Here is a 19,099-nt window from a genome sequence, read left to right as displayed (position 1 = left end):
ATATTGTAAACTTGGGAAAGGGCCTTCATTTCAGGAAAGCTGGGAATAAAGTGGGTGACGATGAAAAGCTCAGATTTAGCCACTAATAACTGAAAGAACAGCAAAAGGTCAATGATGCAATTTATCTTTCTCTGGACACATCCTTTGTCCCCCAATTACACCCACTGTGGAAGTCTTCAAACTAAAAATACCTCCTTTAGACCCTCTGTGTAAAGAAGAAAACCCCACGTTCCACAGCCACATCCATTATTATTCAAACGTGTCTCAATGTTAATGTATTTCCTCTCAAACACCATCCAACAGTTTACCAAACCATTAGGATCTGAGCAATAAGATCCATCAGCTGTCCAGTCAAACAGCCACTAAAAGGGACAACATTGCTGATATGATCTTTCCAGTCCTTCTGCCAAGTTTGCTACCACAAAGAGAGAGAGAGAGAGAGAGTGTGTGTGAGTGAGTGTGTGTGTGTGTGTGTGTGTGTGTGTGTGTGTGTGTGTGTGTGTGTTGGGATCACTCCCATAACAAGGAAGGAGCAGTGGTAAGAGGGACAACTGTCTCCTTTTAGCAATCTTGTTGCTAGCTGAGGAGGTGGAAGGCTGAGCCGCTTTGCTTCCACTCCCAGCCATCTGTTAAAAACCTCAGTGAGGACAGATGTACATCAGCAATTATTATTGACAAAACAAAAGTGCTCTGACACAATTTTAAAACAGGATATTTCATTTTGTCAGTCTAGAGAGGAACTTAGTCTTTCACAGAGTTACTGACTAACAGCAGTCAGGATCACTCAACCCCCCCCTCACCCCTCTCCCCAATATGCAGCACATTCTGTGCCAGCCATCTCCCCTGAGTTTAACACTGTCATCTATGTTTTGGGGGGAAAGGGGAAACCTGACCTCACACAGCATTTTACTAGAAAAGCCTGGAAGTCATAGGGCACTAATAAAAATACCAGAAAAATAAAATTAAGGAAAAAGAAAACAGAGAGAAAAAAAATCCACAACCAAAAACACAATAGAAACAATACTTTGTGTTCCTATTTTAAGTGCCTCTCTCAATGCTATATGCATAGCAGCTAAAGGCAAGCTGGAAACCAGCCAGGTCCTGGCTGCCAGCAAAAATTTTGTCACCTCCTTTGAACATCTGAAGTATGTTTACCCAATAGATTTCATTAAATTACACTTCCATTAGGAAGCATACAATGTTGATACTCATCTCAAAGATAAAAGGGATCGCTAAGAGGCATGTCATCCTGCTCCCCAGCTGATTGCTATTTCTGGGCCAATCAAGGAAAGGAGCCAGAACAATACTTAGTTAAAAAAATGCAGCATCTCCCCCAGGACTACATACTAAGAGACTGCAGCTCCATTATCAAAATGAGCATATCATTAATGACAATACACATAGAGTATGTTATTTTAATACAACTCATACACAACAAACAAGCTGTATTTGGGTCATTAGCTGAATTTGTAAAGCAGTATTTCCAAGGGTTAGAAACTCCTTATCAAGATATGAAGTTTATAGGTTGGGAGCAGGGAAAGAACAAATATTTTATATGATCCCAAAATACAGTGACTCTAATAACACACTGTGGTTTGAAGTGCAATGTAGTAGCTAACAGAACAATAGGCTATTCAAACAGAAGTTCTCATATTAAAGTAAAGCAGAAGTAATTTAAAACACCAGGCCCTGTTTTACTAAACATCTATGAGGGATAATGAAAGCAAAATGCCACTGATGCAGTTTATACTGTATGTATCACCTTTTAATTTATTATTACAGTATAGTTAAAATAAAAAAAATACTCAAAGCAAATTTTATAAACATTAAAAAAAATCTATACAAAAAACAGTGCTGATTGTAAGGCAAGACACTGGGGAGGGAGTAACATAGGAGAATCAAATAATTTATCCTATGGTAGGCTGAGCCTTTCCTAGTAAAGAGAAGGAGATATCTTTGTCTCTAAGCATTGCTGTTAGATGTATGATGTTGTGTGTTTCCTAATCTCCAATTCACATAACAGCAATAAAGGGAAGAGGACAAAACCCAACCCATGCTAATTAAAACCTGAAGATATAGGAAAGGGCTGGGAGGTGTTAGCTCTTTACAGTCAAGCTCTGCCTCATCGTCTTGCAGCAATCTGTGACTATTAATCTCTAAAAACACTCCTTGCTCAATATTCTGCAATCTAGACTTCAACCAATCTCTTTCAACGTGCAGAAAACCTTTTGGTTTAGCCATATTTGACATATCATATGAACTCCAATTATCCATCTTTTTGCAGTTAATCATCTCACAATTACATTTCCTGCACTTATAAGCATCCAGCTGGGAACTGAGTTTTTATCTAGGAAATAAAAAAAAAGGATTCAGGTTTCTAACAAATTACTTCTAATTAACCAGAACCTTTTCTAGTCATCCCAACCTAAAGACGCCTACAGCAAATGAAAGAATTTATTGTTTGCATTCCTAATGATACTTTAAAATTTCATTTCAATTTCCCCAATGAGTAACTTTCAAGCAATTCACTGCACTTATATCTACTTAAACAAACATTCTGTTAAGCAGGAAATGCACAGCAGCACAAAACCTAGGGGAAGAAAGAGAGAGCTGCTATTACACTGAGCAGAAAAGCTGCTAAACAAAGCTAAAAAAATCAGAATGCTAATTAATGGCAATTTCCAGAAGTGCACTGCAGCCATGGTGCCCACACTCTGTCAGAGTTATTTGGAATCTCAAAACTATGATCCCAAATTACAGTTTAGAAATAAAAGTTGGGAGGTGGTTTATTTTTTCAGGGGAAAAAATAAAAAGTTCTACTGATGCAAGGCAGCAATTTGTAATCTGTACAAAGGAAGTGGATTAAATGAAGCCACCTTTCTAGATAACTCAGGAAACTAAGTCAATGCCAGTTAAACAGCACATGAAAGAGCATTGTCCCACAACTTCCAGTGATTTCCCCAGGGAAAGATTTGGAATAAAAGCCATACAAAACATGCTTACTGCACAATTGGGAAGTGCTTGATACCACAGGGAGGTAACATGAGGTAAGAATCAAATGTAACAGTTTCATTTACATTAAGTTATATCAATTTTCTCCAACTGTTTCAGAAAGTTGATGCAACCATCTGACAGAATAGGATTGTTGCAAAGTAAATTATACCTTTCATGTTTTTTGGACAGTCAAATACCAGAGGGTTTTCTGTCAATTATATGGTATCACAGATGTACATCCCAAATCTGTCCATCTATCTAACAACAAGAATATACATCTGAAAAACACTTTTCAGAGCTATCTTTAAGTAATACATAATATATAGGTCAGTCAAACTGCAGAAATATCTGCTCAAAAGGTTGGTGTTCATTAATGCAGTACAAAAGTTTCCACAATACAAAACAGGACTGCACTAACTGGCTGATTGATTTAATACCAAGTTAAAGTAGTTAATTATTCTGGAAAAGAGTTATTTTTATGCACCTGAAGCCTTCCAAAACTATTAAATTTTATATGAGTGCACTAACCTCCAATTACTTTGACTTTCACTAAGTACCTCTGTAGGCACTTAAAGAACACCAAAACTTTTGGTACATTTTTGTTTTTATTTATAGCAGAGGTTGAGTTGTGAACATGGACATTTTAACACATTTATAACAAGGGAAAAACAACAAAACCAGTAGCAACATCCTTTACCACTGCTAAAATGTATCATACTGTAATTCCTGCCACACCAGCAGCAGCTTTGATTCCAGCACTCCAGCATCAGAAACCAATTAATATCTATCTCCCCTTCCCAAATTTCTGCATTTCAGGTTAACTTCTCTGACACATGGAGTACATTTAGTGACAAAGGACAAAGGGATGGATTCCCCCTTGATGAGATTCACAGATACATCCTTAGCTATTATAGAAAGAATCTTAAAACCACTCTGTTGGAATTATGTGAAACATCATGATATTATCTACCAACACTTCCAATCTACCTGTGCACTTTCAGCTGTGATAAATGAAGACCTGAATAAAGCAGCAGCAAGGACACTATGGGAAAGTTCATCTTAGTTGTGAAATTGGTCACCAAACACAGGATGGAAAGCCTGGCTGACAGAGGACAAAGTTTTTCTTCTTGAAGGTCCTCCCAAATCTAAAATAGGAAATTGAGAGACACGATTCAGACAGGCTACAGGTTTCTGTAGGAACTCTGCTTGCAGCCATTAGGATCAACACAGGCGTTCCCATTCTGAATGCAGTGCAAGGTGGTCGGTGCTTCAATGCATGCTCTAGGTCAACATTATGAAATCCCACCAAAAGTCCTGCACACTGGACACAAAAAGATCCCAGGCTGCTCATCCAGACTCCAGACCTCAGGCAGAGGTGCCCAGGAAGGGGACAGAAATCACCACTGGAGCTGTTCCCATCAAGCAGTTTTAAAACAAGTTAGAAGGACCAAGGTCTGTGAAGTCACACGTGCCACAGACACCTGGCAGAGCTGCACAGCTCCCAGTGCCAGTAAGTTCAGGCCAGAATTTCATCAGGGAGCAGCTCAGCAGGGACCACAGATGGGCAGGGCCATGGGGAGCTGGAGAGCAGCATCCCACAGCATCCCCCAAGCAGGGGCAAACCCCTGAGCCCTGGGTCATGGGTGGGTGGGGACACTGCTCAGGGCCACCAAGGGCTGCTGGTGCCCTGAGGGCCACAGCCACTCAGAAATGACCTTAACTTTAGCAGGATTTTATATTAATCACAGCTTGTGGAGAATGTGGAAAAAACGTCAAGCAGAGAACACATAATGGATTTACATCGCCATGGAGAAGCCAAATTTCAAATCAGAAATATCCAGCATTTGAAGCAGCCCTGATGCAGGTTAAGGCCAAGGACATTTGTCTGTTGTTACAAGAAACTGCTCTAACATTTTGGAATAGTTTTGCTGGTTTACTGCCCTGGAGTCACACAAGCCCTGAATCACTGGCAAGTAAGGAATGAACAGATAATATTGCAAAGAGATTCAGAAGGCACTAGGCAAACAGGAAAAATAAAAAGAATTAGAAGAAAAAACACCCTCTCAGCTGCAGTCATTTAAGTAGGAACACCACAGAGAAAAGCTCTTAAGTGCAAATCTTTCTTATTGCAGTGTTACTTTCAGTGGCACATGAAACAGCAATGATAACAGGCTCAAAAAAAACTTTGAAAATAAAGTTAAAAGATACATGTAACTTAAAACTAACATCTTTTCCTACACAGAAAGGTTAAATTGTGGGGTTGACATTTGCATTTGTTACGTTGTCAACGTTTCCTGCCTATCAGCCTATGTACAAACAATATCTAAAGATGTCATCTACATATTTATACCAAAGGAGTTTATGAACAAGACCTGTCAGTATATTTTAACACCTTTCCAAAACGTCAGCTTTCATCAGGTATAAACACAACATGTTTAATTTATTAGTTTAATATAAAAAGTTGACAATCATATGTCACCATAACTATTGATAAGGTAAATAAGGACTACAAGAAAACGTCAGAAAGTTATTAAAATATTTCTCAGCTTCCTGAATCAAATTGGATTTATTGGCTTTTCTCTGCCAATAAGTGCATCACACATTTTTCTTCATATGGCTATTTTTGAAGTGATGTGTCCAACAATGAAGTTTACAGACAGACTATCTATCCTAGAGAATCTGAATTTCACTTTGACTTTTTGGGCCAGAGGAAAGGACTTTGTTAATATGAAAGAAAACCCCAACACATGAACATGAACATCCAGATTTCTTCATATATTTAAACATATGCTAAAATTTCTTATTCGAAAATATACTAAGCCTCTTAAAAGGTAAAATATACGGCAAAAAAAACTTTGACTACAACTCTGAAGTTGAGCAAAGCAATAAATTTGTTTCCACTTTCCGCAAGAGGTGCTTGATTCAATTCCCTCAAGAAGATTGCTACTGCCAAAAGTCCTCCGCTTTGTTTGTAATGTCAGAACAACCTGTTGTCACTTCATTCTAGAAACTTCCCCCAAAAAGAGGGCAGCATAGCCACTTTTCAAGAATTTTATCCCCTCTGTGGCTATACAGCCAAACACCTCACCAGAGATTCCTCCAGCCAGACTGCAGCAGCTTGCTCTGTAGGGGAAAAAAAGCCTTTATCTGAATGCAAGGATAAACTCCATGGCATAGATTAGTTCAAACACTCCTGCCCAAGCCACATTCAGGCCAAGTAACAGCCAGAGGCACAGAGCTTTAAAGGCAGAGGGTGCCAGAGAATGGACAGCTCTCCTTGCTGGAGGAAGCATTTTTTTTCTTCAGAAAGTCCAACTCTACACCTCAGAATTAGATACAGTGTAGAATTTACTATTATTACTATTACAACCAAGGTCATACTAAATTTGATACCATGGACATCACAAACCATGGCATGGCCCAGCCCAGCCTCTTAACTAGTCTGTAAAATGTACCTGGCAGGGATAACAATAGTGTTTTCTTAGAATTCACCAGACATGCCCTCAAATGTGCCCTCAAAGACCTGATTTGGATTTCCTGTTGCTAATTTTTGTGGAATTTTAATGATTTGTTTCACTTCTTCATCAAAATCACAAATGCAACGAGTACAGCAGGCAGCCAGGTATGCAATATCAGAAATATAAACCACTTATCCTTTGCTGCTCTCAGAAATTTAGTGCTGAAGACCTTGAAAGTGGATTGGATAAAATGGAAAACCAGAGGCTTTGCTTTTCTGTTCAAATGACAAATAGGTGAAAGAACTGACACATGTTCCACCATAAGTGACTGAAAAGACAATTTCCAAAAATGAAAAATAGTCCAAATTTATTATTAAACATATTTAGTTATGCTTATTAGCCACAGGCTTATCCAGGCCTATCCCTGGGAGTGTTCAAGGCCAGACTGGATGGGCTTTGAGCAACCTGGTCTAGTGGAAGGTGTCCCTGCCCATGGGGAAAGGGTGTTGGAACTACCTGATCTTGAAGGTCCCTTCCAATCCAAATCCTTCAGTGATCCTATGATATTTCAGGCTACAGAAGCACCTGTCCTGGTTTCCTTTGTCTGACACAGGGTACAAGAAAGGGAATGGAAATTTCCTCAGGGTCCAAATCTTCCACAAAGGATGGAAGGACCTCAAAAGATAGTCTTGCTCCAAAAGAATACATTTATCTACACCAGGAGCATGTTGGAGCTCTTCCACTATTTTTCTGTAGTGTACATGATTTCAGGTTTTATTGCAGAATAGCTTTGGCCCAGTTCTTAGATCAAACATCTTCCCTTCAACATGGCTCAAAGCTGCCTGAAACACCAGTATTTTGTTCAGACCCTCATGTCTGCACAGTGCACACCTGAAATGGAGTTTCCAGTTAATTTTCCTGAAAAAGCAACTCTATTCAGACTCACATGCAGTAAGTGAGGAAAACTGGGGGATTTTTGTCCAAGCAAACACCACCACTGTACAGGAAGCCCCAGATGGGAGAAAAGTCCTTAGCTAAGACATTTTTTAAAACATACAAATGGGCTGGAAACTGGTCCTACATTATGAGAGAACTCAGTGGTTCTGACCTTAGCAACAGAGTACGTTTTAGGTACAAATTAAAAGTGAAAACTTTTAACATTTGCCCCAGAAAGAGAAACAAAAAAAGGAAAAGGGAAAATGAGGGGAGAAAGGAGCAAATTTTCCTTATGTTCATTCTAAAATACATGCATTTTAAACCAAGCTCTCTACAGGGCCCAAGTGCTGAGCCACCGATCTGCATTGCTGAATGCCAGACATGTAGCTCATGAATGGAAAAAAGGGATTTAATAACACGTTTGAAAGTGACTCCAAGTATGGGTCAGGAGAAAGATGCAGCCCAGGTGCCTTCAACTGAAATAAAGATCTAACAGGAGGACAACATGACAGAAGGTAAGAAAAAGACAAAAGGAGCACTAAGGGCTTAAAAAGGCTGGGAAAGCAATTCAGGTTAGCAACCCCTAACTTAATCCTGACCTTTCTGTAACTTTTTACCTTGATTTAGTTGACTGAACTAACTTTGTGGGAAGCTTACACAACTGAACCAGAGAATCTGATTTCTCCTGAGGACTGGGCAGAAAGAAGAGGGGAATCATCTGGTCACTTGAGGGTCTTAATGACATTGAATTATGAAACTATACAAAAGAATCAGTACAAATCAAATCTTTTCTTTTGACTAAAAATCCTAGTACTGTGGTTGAGACCCTGCCTTAGCATTATTAGTTTTATTCACAACCACATTAATCACAGACAAATGCTTCTCATTTTTTAAGGATGCAAGAAATTTTAACAGAAACATGTAACATGAAAACCTGTGGTTTCAAAGATGGCTGCTAATGGAACAACCTATAATTCTGACACTAATCTGTATTTCTTAAATAAAAATAATCACAAGAAACAAATTAACATAACACCTCAGTCCTTTGCATAGTTCTATTTAGTTAATACTCATTACAGTACCAAAGAGCTGTAGTCATGAGTGAGAAATCCCTTCGTGCTAGGCACTCCACAAATGGGGATCCCTGTGACAAAATATCTGCAGTTACATGTCCCAAAATACCAACCACCATAATGGAAAGTAACTTTTCAGATTTTGAATAAGAGAATTTACTTTTATATTAATGAAGTTATTCTCTCAAATAAAATATTAAATAAACACTTTTTTCCCAGCTTGGTGACACAACCTAGCAAAAGTTACAGCTTGATTTAATAATGGCTCAAACCTTTACTCAGGAATCAGTGAAAAGGAGGTGTTAAATTCATAATGCAGGAGCATTTTCTAACTAAGGCTCAAGCCAAGACCCACCAGACACAATACAAGCCTTTTCTTTGACTTGCCAGAATTCACATTTGAATCTTTAGTGAACAGGTACAAAGCCTGCAATTGCAATTCAGTGTTTTCCACACTGACCAGGAGGGTAAGTTGGCAAACACTACCCTTATTCATTCTAGTCTTAACTTCTCAGAAAGTAAAAAAAAAAAACCAAACTAAGGGCATGTTGGAAAGTTGTGGGGGTTCTAAAAGCATGCACAAATGCCACTCAATGGGAAACATGCAGAGCCCACACACACACTCCCCCTTTTCTTTCTCTTTATATGCCAGGCACCAAATATTTAGTTAGCAAAACCCTTTTTTCATTACACCCATGTGAAATGGTTAAATGTTACTATAGAGGGAAAAATTATTCTGTTCTACTGCTGATCCCTGAAGCCACCTGCTATATTCCTTTTTACTATCTGTAATCTTTCTATTTCTACTCTAATTTTCATTGATCACCTCTTTTAGGAGTGAAACCTCTGTAGTATTCATTAAATATTGGAAAAGGCCTATTTTCCTCACATTGGCACCCTGAAGGCAGTTTATAAAAAGCAAATGAAAAGTAAGGGAGGTGCTGCATTTGATCCACTTATTATAAATGTATACAAGCATTAAATTGTCAAATGTACAACTTTAGATCCTCTAGCCTTTGCAGGGATTTCCTCCCTAACTGAGCAAGAACAGCAAGTTTAAATAGACTTTGTGGCCAAGAACCACTTTTTGTTGAGGTTTGTACAGCAGCTTTAAGGGAAGCTGGCTGTATTTGGGACAGACTACTAAATGATTGCAGAGTAAAAATAAAAAAGCTCCCAAACAAAAGAACAGAGATATTTCACACTTTATCCATATGTTTCACATAGTAAAGAACATTAGTAGAAGGAGGCAGAATCACTCTAATACACTCCCAGCTCCATTTTTTCACTTTCCATTCCTTCCTCACTAAAAGCCAGAAACAAGATGACATCTCCATTGCCATAAAAGTCCATCTTTTTTACCTGATAGCAAATTCCACAGAATCATGAAGTTTCTTCTGAGCTTATTACTACTAGTATGTTAAAAAGAACCAGCTTAGAGCACAAAATTTTTCCTGAGACAAAAGAGGTGTTGTTTAGTTTTTAAATACCATTTAAAAACATTTGCAGCTAGAAGACACTAAAGAAAAGTAGTATTTTTAAAAATTTACTTACAGAAGGGAACAGCACTCTGTCCAACACTGATGACATCTGCCTAAATATCTGCTTTGTTCTTGAGTTAGAATTTGGGTGGAGGCAGAAACAAAAATTTACTATTTTGGTTAGTTAGAAAAATCAGCATGAAAAAAGGTGGCCTTACTTTATTAAAGGATTTTTCTTAAGAATCCCTGACACTTTTGAATTCATCTAACACATTAGCTTTTCACAAAGGCTGTTCAATCAATTATAGTAGACTTTTTGAGAAAAGAGCCAGAAATGCAATTTAATCAAATTGTAATTCTATTGCACTAAATTTCAGTATTCCACTTTTGAAAAACCCAAGATCATAAAAAGGAAACTATGCAAAACATGATCCCTGGCAACTCTGATTTCTTGTAAAACACACAAGTTAACATGTAACATCACTAAATCTGTGCTGTGGAAAGCATCAGAAAGAAAAAGAAAGTGATGGATGTATTTGCTCTATCTCTCTTATTAACAAATCCAGAATGTATTTACATTTACAAGAACTTGCAACTGGCACAGAAAAAATGTACTATCCCAGTAACATCACCATAAATCTACAGTCTCCTGCTATTCTTTGGCAAAGGTTTTCAGCAGAAACAAGGTAACTAAAATATTATTAGTACTAGCAGAATATAATGAATGCTAGTATTTGTAATGTTTGACAACCAGACATGCAACGTATTCAGTTATGCTAAGAGGTTTTTTTTAAACACTCCAATATTTGCTTACAATGCCATGAGAATTTCAACAAGCATTTAATATGTAGTGACCATATAAAATTTTCCCCTTGAATTCTGATTGAGAAAATATCAGGATATAGAACAATCCTCTTGAAGTTGGATAGAGAGATTTATTTTTAACAGGAGTGCTTATATTTCAAGTTTCTCTTTATGGAAGCAACAAAACCAAGCTGGCAAAAAAAGCTATTAACCACTGGTTTACCGACTAATTTTTGACATGGGACAGTTAATCAGTCACAAATAAAAAGTTCACCATTCACCAGATGGCAACTTCACTATAAAGGGAAGCTATTTTTGACCATGGCAATTAGTCTTCTCATGTTTCAAACACTACATTCTATTTTCACATTAATTTTTAAATCTATGTGGCTTTAACTTAAAATAAACTGTACATCAAAAGAATGGAAAATAAACAGCCAGGAACACAATTTGACGAATTGGATTTATTTAGTTTATTTAGCTAAACAGGGTCCATTGGATCTCTTTAATAGGCTGACAGTTGCACTGGGCTGGTTAATAAAACATTCAACACAGTATCTTCAGCCAATATAGAAATGCAAATCCCACCAGAAATATTTTATTCATGAAACAGTAATTTCAGTTACTACCAAAGCGAAAAAAAAAAAAAAAAAAAGGCAAAAAGGGGGAAAAAAAAAGGAACTGGGGGGGGGAGGGGGGGAGCAGCATTTGCTTTGCAAACAAACAGCGCCACCCAGCGTCACTGCAGGGACAGCGCACCGGGACAGGGGGAACGGCTGGAATTCATCCTGCCCCTGCCAGAAGGAACCTTCCCTCTATTTTTTATGATTTACCAATAGCGCGTCTCTTCCTATTCAGCACTGAAATGCAAACTAGCTTCGCTCTAGCTGGCAAAAAAACCCACAATACCAAAAGGCATCATAACCCGTTAAGGAAGTCGAGAGCGCAGTTCTAGCCTGAAAAGCAAACACGTACAAATGGTGGGGATTTTGCTGAGTTTGTCTGATTTCTTTTTTGGTAATCTTTATGTTTCTAGCTCGTGGTAGAAACAAAATCAGACTTCTCCTTAAAGGAGTGCAGGTGAGCAATACAATGCAGTGAGCATGCGGCACACCCTGTTTTACTCATTCATCATTGCCCCCTACATCTATGTTCAACTACAGCACCTTTATTACTGCTGCTATCAAAAGCAGGACAGCAACAGCTGCTTCTTTTTGCGTGACAGGTATTGGAGTATCACTTGGGTAGAATAAGAAATCACTGAGGGAGTGGGAAACAATAAAGCCTCCCCCTTGTGCCGCCCCTTTCTGCCAGCATTCACCTTTTCTATATGAAGTTACTTTACTGATCAGCTGGTTAGAAGAAACTTTGAGTGAACATGGCTTCTTCCACTCTCTTTCAGAAAGAACAGCAAACATACTTAATTCTACTATTTTCAGAAGTAGAAGTTTTAACATAAGAACAAACTCCATGGTAAACAGAGAAATTGCAGTTCTCTGTTTGGGCAAGGGCTGAAATCAGAACATGTCTACAAACTACCAGCTGGTCTGCACAGAGCACTTTTCAGCTTTAGTATAGAAACATTTTGTGTATGAAGGGAGAAAGGAAAAAGGCATGAATGCTTACAGTGCTCTGAGTCATACACCTTCCATTATTCACAGCCCCCAGCCACACACAAGAGTTATCAGAACCACCAAATCACTTCCTGAAAACACCTTTATTTGTAATCAGTCAGCCAAGTCTAAGCTACACAAACGTTTTTTTTCTTAAAATCATGTGCATCACCTCCACCACAACTTGTTGAAGGACCAACAAAGAGCCACCACAAAAGTCACCAGTCTCAGCCCTACGTGTTAACAGGTGAGACAGACACAGAATTTCCTGTGAGGGTCAAGGGGGAGTTGGTTGAGAGAAGAATCTAGTTAAGGCATTAGCTTTGCTGACATTAAAAGTTTGCTGCTTGGTTGCCCTCACCCAGCATATTACCTCTTCACACATTGAGTTATGAGATGCATAACACACTTATTGGTCAAACACAGGATGATTCTTTGTAAGCAATACCTACAAAATTACAAAGCCCAGGAGCTGAGGTGTGTTTCACTGGTCTGGCCTCTCAGGAATCTCAGCTAAGAAGATCATAGCCCTTTAGATTAATTACAAATTAAGCATGTTAACTCCTGTCTTTCATACCTTCCTCCACAGAAAAGCATCGCATCACTAGTAAATTCTGCTATGAAATACATTTACTTCCATCTTTAAATTTTCTACAGGTGTTCTAAGTTATAACACTTCCTAACATTTTATTAGTTCAGGCCTTGAATGTTACCAAAAAAAAAAAAAACAAACCCACAAACATTTTTTTCCTGTATCACTTTCCCCCCATTTAAAACAGCACTATTATAAATCAAGTCATTTCAAAAGGTGAAATGCCTCCACCTTTTTCCACCACAAACCCACCAGGGTGGGACACAAGTGAAAACAAGCTGAAGACAATGTGGAATTAGCCTCCATAGAAAAGAAGCCAACCTAATGCTCAGCCACAGTCAGGCAGACAAATCATATCAGAAGTTATTAGAAAAGTAACAGAGGAAAACAAACAGTACCTCTGTAAGGAGCAGTTTGAGTGGAATGTAGAGGAGCGATTACTTATCTCAAGAAGGTGACAGTATCTATAAAAATGGCAGTGAAGGAACTTTTGTTCACAGTATGCTTTTTCAAAATTAGATTGTCAAAGTACATGGCCAGATAATTCACATTCTTTCTTCTGAAACTTAGTTCAACCTTGTGTGCATTAAAACTAATCCTCCACAGCCCCACTCAAAAGAGCTGCACTATTCACAGAGTGAAAACCAATCTGATTTCAGAACTTTGTATGTGTCAACAGATCAGGTTTCACTAAAGGCACCTGTACCTGCCCAGGCAAGGTTGTTGTGCACACATGACATTTTGGCATGACAGATTCCCTGCTTTCAAGAGCACTGTTAGGATACAACAGTTAAGAAACACACACAGCAGTCCCACACATGGCTCACAATTTTCTAAGTACAGAACATTATTGCATTATTTGCTCTATAAATCAAAATAACCCAACAGTTGAGTCTCTAAGTTTTAGTTTAAACTGGAGACCTGGGGAAAACTGGCCATAAAGATACAGCCAGCAACTTGTCATTTGATAAATGGTTTCAGGTGCTCACAGCCATATTTGTCAGGATAGGTAACTGAACCTGAAATGGGGGAAGTGGTATTTGCAAAACACAGCCAAAACATAACAGACACAGATGCATGAGCTGTTCAGGTGAGCTTCTGGACTCAGGTGGTATTTGAAAGTCATACAAGAGAGCTAACTTTATCCAATAAAATTCCACTGGTTATCACCTAAAACGTTTTTAAAGCTTAACAGCAGCTGAAGTTTTAACAACAATCTGAAAAAGAAGCTGCAGGAGGTATAAATTGTAAATACATACCTCACTAATGACTGAAGCTATTGTTAAATGCCAATGATGTTTAAATGTTTACTCAAGTTTTGTACAATGTATCTATGTATCTCCAAATTTGGCCCGCCCATTTTTTCTTTTAAAGGTTATTCTGAAATCCAGAATTACCAAAATCAGTAGCAATTCTGAGGATTTAAAAGGAATGAGCACTGTCCTGAACTGGTAACAAATGCTACCTGCAAGATTTACCTCTGTGCTGCCAACAGAAAAGGAACAGTTCCTATGCAGCCTCCTTTATTTGATGGATATTTCTTCTTTCTCTGTATGCTCATCTCATTTTCAACACTGACTGTAAAATACTCATTTTTGTAACACCAATGTTACTGTATAATGTGGTCTTACAAGATTTTAATATTTCCACATCTATTTGAATGCCTTATATGCCAGCAGTAAGCTTCTCAGGAAAATAAATGCCTGCCTTTGGTTTTTTTTATTTTATGGTGCCCTGTCATTGAGCCAGTACATGGAACCCTGGGGATGGATACAAATGCTAGGAAATAACCACATATTTGCTAGGTTTATAGAGTCACATTTTCAAATGGACTGGGATAGATTCGGCTCACAGTAATGTTAATAAAATTTGGAAGCCTTTTACCACTATACACCCCCCCTATTTAAAGAAAACTGGCTATTTTTAGGTAACAATTAACATAAAATGCTTTATTTCTATGAATAAACAGCACCTATAATCTATATACTTCCATATACTTAAAATACCTTTTTTTCCCATCAGGACTTACTTCAAGCAGGCACCATGGACATTCTACATATTAAACAGACAGAAAAAAAATATTTATAAGCTTAAACCTGTGACAGCATATGCCACAGCACATCCTGCAGTCGAGAGGGCCATGATACACAGAGTGTGACCATACAATAGCAGAAAGCTTCAGGTGTCTGCCCATACAGAGTAACATCGTGTCACTTCAGAAGGCTGCAAGCATCTGCCCTTCCTGTTCCTTAGCCCAACCTTTTACCCCTTCCTGTTGATGCAGTGCCCCTGTGTGCTCTCTGCTCCCTTTGGTGGTTGCTCAGTGCCCCTGGGCACTCCCTGGCTCCTTGCTGTCAGTGCTGCTCACCTGCTGCTCACAGCTGTGCCCACTGGGGATGGGGCTGGGCTGCAGCCCCGCTCCCAGTCACCACAAACGGCGTGCCTACCTAAACTGCACAACGGTGCACCAGTAGATGCAGGGAAACACTTCTGACAGGAAGATTGTTTTAAGCCTCAGGAGCTCTTTGGCAGGCAGTCCCAAGCCGTGGAGCAGCCTGGAAAGCACAAGGTCTGTGATATGCAACTCCACTTGGGGCCACCAGAGAGAGCCACCAGCACACTCCGTCCGTCCCTGACCTAACGGGGGCCAACCCCCCTACAGAAATGGAGGGCCTGGGATGAGCTATTGAAAATGAGATAACAAACACAAGATTTACACCTGCAAGTGAAAAAAGACAGCATAAGGCTTATCAAACAGTTTCATTCTGTTTCAGTATGTCTATCACAAGCCTGAAAGTTGGTGTTTGGACATGTGTGCAGCTTTTCTGCAGAGAAGCATCACTGCATACTTGCCCTGTTCTGGTATTTCTGCAGGGAAGACTGCAGAGCACTGAGAGGAGCATCAGAAACCACTCCTGCCTAAAGCTGAGGTGCAGTGCCCTCTCTGCTCATTTTCCCCACCAGTATTCACAGTGCTGTGCTTCCTGAATACTTTTAAAGACAAAATTGTGCTATTCTTTTTTCATTATCATTGTTCCCCTTCAAAAGAGAGGGCTCAGACAGGGCAAGGTGTTTTTTTCTGCTTGGATATTATTTACTGCAATTAGTGTGTTACCAACTAGGTATGTGCAATCCAGTGCCTTTGCAATCCTTTGCCTTCACACACCCCTGGACTGCAGAGCACTGACACCTAACTGCAGGTCTCAAACCAACAAGGATTAGCAATGAGAGGAAATAAATCTCCTATTTGAAACTTTTTCCTGTTTGCTTACAAAGTTAGAGATGAAAAGCCATGTTTGGAGTAACTCCTCTAAGTATAGCTCAACAGAGCTTAAATCTGTATTTTTCAGAATATACTTCAACATAGTAAAGTGTAGAGGAAAAAAACCCCTACATATTCACAAAGATGCCACAGCACCTAATAAACAGTATTACAGTGATGGCATTTTGTCATTATTACACACACTGCTCAAGACAAACTCACCAGTTATGTATTAAATGTCAAAAATAAACTTTAATGTTGTTCATCCTACCAGTGAAGAATGGACAAGTGAACAGTCCACAAGCCTCATGTTTCCTTTTCCTAGCTTTAAGCATGTTGCTATGCTGCTGTTTTCCATAATTGTTTGGGAAAAGACAAATTTTCAGATACTATAAGGCATTCAAATAATAAGATCAATTCTCATGCTATCAATGAATATAAAATAAAACTACTAGTGCTGGTTCTATTCACTTTACATTTGAAATACAGAACTTAATGAAAAAGATTGTGCACTGAGGTATGTAGTTTCTGCCATTAATTTTGTTCTGTAGTTTCCAAAATGTTGCTATTTGCCTGGATAATAATCCAAAAAGAGTCTTAAATCCTTATGTACAAAATTAGAAAAATATTAGTACTTAGAACCTGGAACTATGTAAGGCATTTAGTTGCAACACCACTGTTTACTTCATAAGAGATTTTTTTCAAGCACAGTTGTCTTCTTCCAGCACTTTGCTCCATCCTTCACATCATTTTCTTTCCTTGATCTTCCGCTGAAGATCCTTGGGTTTGAGCTGTTGTTTCTATCCATTATTACTACCTGTTCCTTCCTCTTTCTCATGTTGTTTTTTCTTCTTCACTTTGAGCACAAACTTATGTTCTTGTGATCATATAACTCTCAGTGCTATGATGCATTTCCTTGCACTCATTTCTCCTCTTCCATACAGAGCTCAGTTCTGAACTCTCTCATTCTCACTTGTCTGGGAATATTAAAGTATGAATTCCACCATCTACCTACATACAGAAATAGGCCAAGAACAAATATATGCTGACAGCAAATTCTCACACATCTGAGAAGATAAACAGCATTCACAATTGGTCCAGAAATTTCTCTCTCTGGGAAGTCAGTGTTTGGCCACACACAATTCCTACAGGGGAACAGATGAGAGTGCCTCAAATTTTTGATGCAAGTCTTTTTATTCCAACATTCCTCAAACTTTACAAACTGCAACCATCTTCTCATACATTTTTGTGCAACTGCTCAACTTGGCAGAAGCACAGAGGAATGACAGTCAGCTGGATTTCTTGGCTGCAGGTATAAACACTGACTCCCCTCCCCTGAAGGAATAAACTGCTGCCAGCAACCTGAGGAAATTCACAGTTCTCCAGTGAATGGAAAATACTGCCACTAGTTATTTCTTTCTCCCTACCCTGGAGGAACTGAGCTGCTGCCAATTAACATAGCATTTTCCTACACTTTGCAATCCCTTTGAACTTTTTCATGATTTTACAGGAAACAGTTTTGTCTCTATGTAAATCTATTCAGTGCAAATCCCAGTCACAAAAAGAAGGACTGATAACTGTAGCAGAAGCCCCTAGACAAGGGAATCTTGTTAGTCTGCATCCATTACTCAAAAAAATGCAGTATTTATAACCAATTTGTACAAAAGTCAAGAAGAATCTAAGTGCAATGGAAAAGAAAACACAGTGACTAACAAATGAAGTTCACATGAGATAAACTACATTCAAAAATTCCACGGATTGGAGATTATACTGCTTTCATGTTGCTGCCCACATCACTACAAGCTGTCATTCCTTAAGAAACAGGATTAAAAGCTGACTATTTTGCATACATCATAAACACTCACAATATTTAATGACAGAGATATAACAGTTCCAGAGTAAAGGGACAGGAGGCTAGCAACTGGAATATTGGTATGGGACTGCTGCTAAAAGAAAAGCTTCTCTTGCCCAGTTTGGTTTTTATCTGTCCACATACACAGCAAGACAGATGCAGAACTCATCCCTCACACCAGTCAAAAATGCATTCTTGCTTGCCTGAATAACTGCATTGTTTTATTTTTAAAATTCTTAGAGGTGCCATCTTTATGTAATAAGTTAAAAACTCACAAAGTCAGCTTCAAGTTTTCCCATTTCTTGTTTGTAGCTCCTCATTCGACTGCTGTACATCCCTCGGCTCTGAGGTGGGATCTCTCGGACTTCAAGCTCCATCTGCTCCAGCTGACAAATGAAAATAAAGAGGAGATATATCAAACAAAAGATTAACTAAAGCAAGAACAAATTTACCTAAGTTCAAGAAATATACCTAGGTTCATGAAACATTCCTTCTTTATAAGGAAAAATATTGCTTATTCTGCAATATACAAACAATTTATCAAAATCTTTGCACAATCTTAAGTCAAGAAACAAGTGACAACATTAGTATTATTAACACTCAGAAGGAATGATTTGAGCCAAACATTTCTGGATGTCAATTCCAACTGTGATGAACACATCTTATTACAAAAAAAAAAAAAAAAAAAGAGTGAAACTGAGGATAATTCCTGCAAATGAGCATAGTTCAAAAGAAAGTCTACCTTCACCGAGCTGTGCAGTTTTGGAAACCACTGGCTGAAAAAGCTATTTTACTTATTTATTTATATATATATAAATGTAAAGTTTTATTTTCCACCAGTCTGTGTGTTTAATAAAGTAATTCTTATGATTAATAAACTACTTCTTTTTTCTTTAAACATTGCTAACTCAGCAGACTTACATAACCTCAATTGTCTACCTAAATCTATGTCCCAAATTTTTGCACAAGAATATTAAATAGCTAAATTTCAGGGTTCAATGACAACGCTATTCAAGAACTTGGATACAGTCAAA

General features: G+C 38.4%; 1 protein-coding gene across 4 annotated transcripts in view; it reads right to left on the bottom strand.

Moving 5' to 3' along the window:
• The window catches only part of VTI1A (vesicle transport through interaction with t-SNAREs 1A), a 256,795-nt gene that overhangs the window by 227,197 nt on the left and 10,499 nt on the right, over positions 1–19,099 (bottom strand). For all 4 annotated transcript variants that reach the window (XM_018910609.3, XM_009087180.4, XM_018910611.3 and 1 more), the window contains exon 3: positions 18,341–18,451. In XM_018910609.3, the coding sequence (XP_018766154.1) occupies positions 18,341–18,451 (111 nt within the window). The remainder of the gene's footprint in view (positions 1–18,340; positions 18,452–19,099) is intronic.

This window comes from Serinus canaria, chromosome 6 (genome assembly GCF_022539315.1).
Source record: "Serinus canaria isolate serCan28SL12 chromosome 6, serCan2020, whole genome shotgun sequence".
NCBI classification, from domain to species: domain Eukaryota; kingdom Metazoa; phylum Chordata; class Aves; order Passeriformes; family Fringillidae; genus Serinus; species Serinus canaria.
This window is presented reverse-complemented; position numbering and strand designations above follow the sequence as displayed.